Source organism: Anomaloglossus baeobatrachus, chromosome 6 (assembly GCF_048569485.1).
Source record: "Anomaloglossus baeobatrachus isolate aAnoBae1 chromosome 6, aAnoBae1.hap1, whole genome shotgun sequence".
In the NCBI taxonomy this organism is placed as follows: Eukaryota; Metazoa; Chordata; class Amphibia; order Anura; family Aromobatidae; genus Anomaloglossus; species Anomaloglossus baeobatrachus.
In genome coordinates this window covers 492,794,923-492,803,396 of record NC_134358.1, presented here as the reverse complement: position 1 = coordinate 492,803,396, position 8,474 = coordinate 492,794,923, and the positions used below count along the sequence as shown (strand labels likewise).

Sequence of the window (8,474 nt, the reverse complement as noted above, 5' to 3'; positions counted from 1 at the left end):
GCACCTCTAATTATGCATCATGGCGCCCACACTCAACAACGGCTTACCCTCATATCCCTATGCTGGTCTCGGCAAGGTAGGGAAAGAGATAAGGCTTTTTGGCCAATTCCCGTCTTGAACATTCTAGTACTTTATCCACTTTTTGATATACTGTATGTTGTTTTGTGTTTTGTTTTGGGGAATTTTTCTGGTTCTAAACATTTGAATTAAGATTTTTAGGGTCTTTTTCTAGGGTCTTTTTAGTTTAATAGTAATCCTTTGGTTGTATCAGTATTGGTTGTCTCTAAATATTTTTAAGAGAAAAAATGTATATAAGAGCAGTGAAACATTTATTAAGAGGTGGGTAAAAAAGAAAGAGCCATGGAGGTAAAAAAAAGAATGATCATTTTATTCAAGTATATTCAAGGTCAATACAGGAAGTTCTCCAAGGAACTTTTCCTTACATGTGCTGTGTTAATGACAGGTGGACATCACTTAAGAGCAGAAGTGAACTTTCATGTGCAACATAGAAATGGTTCTTTACAGTAAGGGCAATGGAAAACTTAGCGATAAAAGTAATGCTAGCAAGATGCAATTGATAAATTCAAGAACTGTGTACATTTTCAGAACAAAAACAATAATCAGATGCCAAGAAATCACACAAACAGTCATTAAACAACTTAAAACAGTAAATGACATTGACAATGGAATTTATTGCCTCGTTAACAGAGGAAATGGCTTTTTTACTTTGTAAAACACATAAAACGAGTATTGTTTACAGAAAAGGTGCCACACGTCCACTCCGCCATGCCAAAGCCACATGCACATGGTACGTGTGTAGACAAAGTCAATACAATGAGATAAAGCATATCTTCTACCAAATCGAACATTGTGACAAGTTTTGCCCAGTCTGTGTGTTACGAGTGGTTTTGATATAATATTCATTGCATCAACAGTTGATTTTTTTTTTTTTGTCGTCATGTTGCTTACCAACCCTGACATATTCGACCACATAGTGAACAGTCAGCCAGCAGTCTGTGATTTTAAGGGTGACTATTAGCCATTGATAGAGAAACCTTCATGAGCAGTATCCATAAGTTGTATCTTCTTTCTCTTAGCCAGTGTTTATGCACTACAGTCCTCTGAAACCCTTAAACGGGTGGTTCACTACTCTGCAATAGTGGCCACATCCCTGTAAAACTGATAGGAATGGCTTTTTTCAAATACCTTGTTCAGTCAATTCTGCCTCTGAGCGGCGGTATTGCGGACCGCTCATCCCCATGAAAGGACCCCCCAAGCTCCTTTACCTCTGAGAGTCGATGATGCTACGTCATCTTCCAGTTGACCTGACATCATCGAGGTCAGCCCCAATCTTCCTGAATGACTGGGTGTAGGCGGCGTTTCATCGCTCGTCACAGCCCAGCATCACACCCCAGCATCTTGTGCGTGCTCTCCTTCATTGCAGAGTACCGCAAGAAGGAGCGATGCTGGGCTGTGACAAGCAGTGAAACTTTGCCCACAGCCCAGTCACTCAGGAAGACTGGGGCCAGCTTCAGTGATGTCAGATCAACTGGAAGTTGACGTGACATCACCGGATCTCAGAGGTAACGGAACCCGGGAGTCCATGTTTCGAAAATTTCCAAAATAGGGAAATCCATTGCAATTAATGTCGTCAAAGAAATCCTCAAAACACGAAAAGTCTAAACATTGTTCTAAACTATATCATGCAACAATGTGGCTTTTAACACCAACCATAGTCTTCTCCAGTTTGTGGCTGACGAGCTGAATATTGAGGATGTCTGTGTGTATACTAATGATGAGTGGAAGACAAGAAGACATAGAGGATAGATAGACGATCATGTGATGAGAAATAAGCAAAGAAAGATAAAGCTATGGTAGAATCATTGCATAGACGTTCTAAGTAGAACGGTGAGATGAGAGCTCATCTATTGACAGAAGCCCTGAGGGAGTTTGGTTTTCTAAAGGAGGTATCGAGAATTAAAGTTAAAAAGCCATAAGAGTTGGAAAGAGATGAAAGAACCATGCAAGGGGTCAACAACTACTTATGAAATAAGCCCACATATTTGAGTTGTGACATTGAACTTCATGTTACAAAAAGTAAACTTGTTCTCCCATAGTACCCAGAGTCCACGTGTAAATTTTTTTTCCAGTGCAGTTTAAATGAATCAAGGCTAAACTCTGATTGGCAACTATGGACCCCAAGACCACTATTTCTCCGAACCATTCTTGATACCGGAGACCCATTTTCCCAAGTTTTTTGGGATATGTGCTAAGCATTAAAAAGAACAAACAAAAAACCCCCATTATAGTACAATAAAAAAATAATAATCAAAAAAAGAAGATTGATTAAACTTACTGAGAATTCTAAACTTATTTTTGGACACATTCGATAATCAAGGTTTAATTATTTAGTACACGTTAATTAACCCTTTTTTAAAAAGCTTTATTAGTGTCCCATCCCCATGCCAAGCAATTACATTTCAGCTTGTAATAACAGTTCAAATGTTTCGTAACAATTTTCAGCAGCACGATCCAAGAATTGTCTTTTTTGTTATTTTTTTTTCTCCTTTTTTTATATTTTTTTATTTTGTTTTTGTTTGTTTTTTTGTTTTTGTTTTTTTAATATTACATCATTTAAGAGTTTATAATGCAGATCTTAAATCCTTATCTGCTCTCCCCTTGGAAAAAAGAGATTTTTTTTTTGTTAAGTAAAAAAAATATCAAATATAAATTTATGAAAGACCATTCATGACATATACAGTAAGTGTATATATTTTTGCTACAGCAGCTTGTGATATTTGGATTTAACTTAGATGCAAGGTCATATATAACCTTTACTAAACACACTAGTATAAGACCATAAATGAACGTATACAGTCAGGCTTTGTCTGTGTATAGAGATACATTGCATTACTCTTTTACACATTAGCATACTCATAACCACGCCACTGTTATTACTTCTTAGGGTGCATAAATTCTTGATGTAGAAATATAAAGCGAAGTTGACCGAGATTGAGTCAACATTTGTAAAGCATTCGTTCCCAGTAGTTCCTTTTGAAAAGTTTATTTCATTTTATTAGCAAATAAACTGAATATGAAGGCTGTCAGAACGGTTGTGCACTTGTACATTGTAACATTCTGTAAACAAGATCAAAAACAATGATTATACAAACGATTCTCTGTCTCTGTCTGCAAATAATTTACAATCTGTGGACTCGTCATTTTTGGAAGAGTCTTCCACTGTGATGTCACATGTGTCCCTGGTTACACTGTCGTACGAAGGCGGAAATGAAGTCGAAGACAAAGATTCTACTTTATCCAAGTGACGCCCATAATTTTCATTCATCATGTTTGCAATAAGACCTTCTTTTTCTGGGGCATCTTCTTCAATGATGTTGTCGTCACATGACCTGTGACGATAAAGGAATGAGGCTTGTCTCATGGAACGGTGAAGTAAATGCCTCCTGTAGGCTCTTTGGATAATACAGGCAGACACCTCCTCTTGTTTACGCCTTAGAGTGGTCGTAATAGGCTCATATGAAATTTTAGATGGGTTCGCCGCCATAAATTTTTCTTCCATTTGTATTTTTAGAGCATCCATCTCTCCGGATTCTCCAAGAACTCTTTTGGTGAAAGCAAACAAAATATCCAAGCAATGAATTCTATCTCCACTAACCATAGGCAAGTCCATTGCAATCAGTTTAATCTTATTTGGTATTGGTATTCGTAAGGGCTCAGCAAGAGTGTCTGCAAATGTGGAAAGGACAGAGTAATCGATAAACTGTGTTGCTTCTGGGTCAAATTTTTCCCAGACTTCATAAAACATTTCAAAGTCATCTTCACTTAGAGGCTCTGTACTTTCCTCTGTAGCGACACTGAAGTTTTCCAAGATGATGGCTATATACATATTAACCACAATAAGAAATGATATGATAATATAACTAACAAAGAAGACGATTCCTACAGGAGGATTACCGCAGTTTCCAAGATTGTTGCTTCCTGGATTAGGCAAATCAGGGTTACAGTCAGGTGCCTTACTGTTCAATATCGGGCTGAGAAGTCCATCCCATCCAGCTGACGTTGTAATTTGGAAAAGGCAGATCATGCTGTTTCCAAATGTTTCAAAATTAAACATGTCATCAATCCCAGCCTCCTTCTTTACATATGCAAAGTTTGACATGCCAAAAATGGCATATATGAACATAACAAGGAAAAGCAAAAGACCAATATTAAAAAGAGCAGGGAGGGACATCATTAAAGCAAACAAAAGAGTCCTTATTCCTTTCGCTCCTCTGATAAGTCGGAGAACACGTCCAATACGTGCTAATCGTATTATTCTGAACAAAGTTGGAGAAACAAAATAGTTTTTGATGATGTCTGAAAGTACAATGCCTAAAAAACAAGAAAAAAAAGGAAAATGAGTTTAATCAAACTATAAATTGATATTATAAATTTACATACTAAATAGCAGCATGTACATACTCAGGTTATACACATGTTTGTACCGCTTCACCTGTAGATGGCTTGATTTTTTATTAAGGTTTTAATAAAAGGAGCTAAATGGAGGGCTGTGTCTGGATGACGTAGGACATGTCATCAACATGCAGCCAGGAAGGAGAACGGCGACGGAAGGAAGAGAGGAGTTGCCGGACCGAGACCAGCGACGCCCATCTTACCCGACCGCCCCACAGATGAGTATAATAGAAGATATTTTTTAGGTTCCAGAGAGCGGTCCAGCCACTTATATACTGTATTCTAGAATGCTGTGTCTAAGGCCCCCTACACACGCACGTGAAAAAAATGAACCGTTTTTTTCACGGACGTATTAAAGGGGTGGTTTTCTCCCCATGTGCCGTGTTTGTGACACATGCGTGTTCTCCGTGTGTTATACGTAATAACACACAGAGAACGGAAAGTCCCGCCTTACCTGATTCTTCCGGAGCTGTCTGTGGTGCTGAATGACAGTGTCCGGCACAGGCCACGCCCAGCTGATGCTTCTTCCGGACCACAGTGAAGAAGATGTGTTGTTCAAATTCACTGGGGTCGGATGCAGGTGACAGCCGTGGCAGAGACTGCAGGGCTTGTGTAGGTAAGTATGTGTTTTTTTTATTTTTACAATGACACATGTGTTTCTCCGGTGCGTGTCACGTGGGACCACATGCACACTACATCCGTGTGGTACGGGTGCGGGCCGCGTGACACCCGTGATGCCGGAGAAAAATGGACATGCCTCCGTATGCAGCACACGGGCTCACGTCTGCTCCACACAAAGGCACGGGCCAATGGCTGAACACGTGCGTGCACATAAACCCATTGATTTTTAATGGGTATATGTGTGCCCGTGTCTCTGGTACATGCGAGAACGGACCTAGCACATACCGGAGGTACATGCTTGTGAAGGGGGCCTAAGGGCTTATTGGTGGTGGCCGCAGCTTATAAGGGACAAATCTGGTGACAGGTTCTGTTTAAAGCCTGCTTTACACGTTGCAATTTTGCATACGATATCGTATGCGATTTGCAACGCCCCCATCGTATGTGCAGCACGTTCAATTTGTTGAACGTGCCGCACAAACGATTAACCCCCGTCACACATACTTACCTTCCATACGACCTCGATGTGGGCGGCAAACGTCCACTTCCTGGAGTGGGAGGGACGTTTGGCGTCACATCGACGTCACACGGCAGCCGGCCAATAGAAGCGGAGGGGCAGAGCTGAGCGGGACGTAAACATCCCGCCCACCTCCTTCCTTCCGCATTGTGGGCCGGGAACCGCAGGAGGCAGGTGAGATCTGTTCATCGTTCCCGGGGTGTCACACACTGCAATGTGCGCTAACCCCGGTACGATGAACAATCTGACGTTCAATTCGTCAGGAATGAACGACGTGCATGCGATGAACGGTTTTTCGTTCAATCGCAATTGCACGTCGCTGTCACACCCTACAACATACCTTACGATGCCGGATGTGCGTCACTTACGACGTGACCCCGCCGACACATCGTAAGATATCTTGTAGCGTGTAAAGCAGGCCTAAAGCCTGCTTTACACACTTCAATAGATCTTTCAATCCGTCGTCGGGGTCAAGTTGTAAGTGACGCACATCCGGCATCGTTCGTGATGTATTTGCGTGTGAAACCTACATGCGATCGATATTGAACGAAAATACGGTGATCGCATACACGTCGTTTATTCCTCATACATTGGACGTTTGGTAGTACGAAACTAGTGAATTGTAACGTGTGACATCCCTCATACGATTTCGGTGTCTGATGCTATGTGCGCAGGTGTGCGCTCTGCACCGCAGCTTAACAAAGGTCTGCTTCAGAGCGCAGCTGAAAAGCTGCGTTCTGAAGCGCCTCACAATGTCTGTCATGCACTAATCTCTGTCAGTCGGTCACTATCTCTGTCCCTCTCTCTCTGTCCATGTCAGTCTATCCCCCTCTCTCATATACTCACCGATCCCCGATCCCCGGCGCTGCACGGCATTCACACTGCTCCGGCGGCTTTTACTGTTTTGAAAAAGCCGGCCGCCCATTAAACAATCTCCTATTCCCTGCTTTCCCCGCCCACCGGCGCCTATGATTGGTTACAGTGAGACACGCCCCCACGCTGAGTGACAGGTGTCACACTGCACCCAATCACAGCAGCCGGTGGGCGTGTCTATACTGTGCAGTGAAATAAATAATTAAATAATTAAAAAAAACGGCGTGCGGTCCCCCCCCCAATTTTAAAACCAGCCAGATAAAGCCATACGGCTGAAGGCTGGTATTCTCAAGATGGGGAGCTCCACGTTATGGGGAGCCCCCCACCCTAACAATATCAGCCAACAGCCGCCCAGAATTGCCGCATACATTATATGCGGCAGTTCTGGGACTGTACCCGGCTCTTCCCGATTTGCCCTGGTGCGTTGGCAAATCGGGGTAATAAGGAGTTATTGGTAGCCCATAGCTGCCAATAAGTCCTAGATTAATCAAGTCAGGCGTCTATGAGACACCCTCCATGATTAATCTGTAAATTACAGTAAATAAACACACACACATGAAAAAATCATTTATTAGAAATAAAACACACAAACACATTCCCTGGTTCACCACTTTAATCTGCCCCAAAAAGCCCTCCTTGTCCGGCGTAATCCAGGATGATCCAGCGTCGCATCCAGCGCTGCTGCATGGAGGTGACCGGAGCTGCAGCAGACACAGCCGCTCCGGTCACCTCCACGCAGCTAATGAAGACAGACGCGCTATCGGCTGAGCTGTCAGTGAGGTTACCCGCTGTCACTGGATCCAGCGGTGGATGCAGCGGTGGCCAAGGGTAACCTCAGTGACAGCAGCTGATCGCGCGGCTGTCTTCATTACCTGCGTGGAGGTGACCGGAGCGGCTGTGTCTGCTGCAGCTCCGGTCACCTCCATGCAGCAGCGCTGGATGCGACGCTGGAGGACTGTGGAGTACGCCGGACATGGAGGGCTTTTTGGGGCAGATTAAAGTGGTGAACCAGGGAATGTGTTTGTGTGTTTTATTTCTAATAAAGGATTTTTTCGGGCGTGTGTTTATTTACTGTAATTTACAGATTAATCATGGAGGGTGTCTCATAGACGCCTGACATGATTAATCTAGGACTTATTGGCAGCTATGGACTGCCAATAACTCCTTATTACCCCGATTTGCCAACGCACCAGGGCAAATCGGGAAGAGCCGGGTACAGTCCCAGAACTGCCGCATATAATGTATGCGACAATTCTGGGCGGCTGCTGACTGATATTCTTAGGGTGGGGGGCTCCCCATAACGTGGAGCTCCCCATCCTGAGAATACCAGCCTTCAGCCGTATGGCTTTATCTGGCTGGTTTTAAAATTGGGGGGGACCGCACGCCGTTTTTTTTAATTATTTAATTATTTATTTCACTACACAGTATAGACACGCCCACCGGCTGCTGTGATTGGGTGCAGTGTGACACCTGTCACTCAGCGTGGGGGCGTGTCTCACTGTAACCAATCATAGGCGCCGGTGGGCGGGGAAAGCAGGGAATAGGAGATTGTTTAATGGGCGGCCGGCTTTTTCAAAACAGTAAAAGCCGCCGCAGCAGTGTGAATGCCGTGCAGAGCCGCGCCGGGGATCGGGGATCGGTGAGTATATGAGAGAGGACTGCTCAATTCACTTACTCAGGAGATTAGCGGTCACCGGTGAGTCCTTCACAGGTGACCGCTAATCAGGACGCGACACAGACAGAGCCGCAGCATGACCATGAAGTCGGGTGAAGTTCACCCGAGTTCATTCTGATCGTGCGGCTCTGTCTGTGTCTGCTGTGAACTACCATTCACCGCTGCTACATGGCTGTCTGTGTCTGCTGTCAGCGGCCATGTAGCAGAGCTGAATGGCAGATGCCATAGTAAAAACGCATCCCTACACATTACACACGCTTGTCAAGACAATAAATAAAAAAAAAAGGGTGCCCAATGCATACGTCACAGAAGACATGA

The 8,474-nt window shown here is 43.7% G+C and overlaps 1 protein-coding gene across 1 annotated transcript in view; it reads right to left on the bottom strand.

Annotated features, from left to right (window-relative positions):
- Positions 1 to 366: 366 nt before the first annotated feature.
- LOC142243464 (sodium channel protein type 5 subunit alpha-like) overlaps positions 367 to 8,474 on the bottom strand; it is a 587,685-nt gene continuing 579,577 nt past the window's right edge. The window contains exon 28 of the mRNA XM_075315411.1: positions 367 to 4,392. Within this exon, the coding sequence (XP_075171526.1) occupies positions 3,164 to 4,392 (1,229 nt within the window). The 3' untranslated portion in view covers positions 367 to 3,163. The remainder of the gene's footprint in view (positions 4,393 to 8,474) is intronic.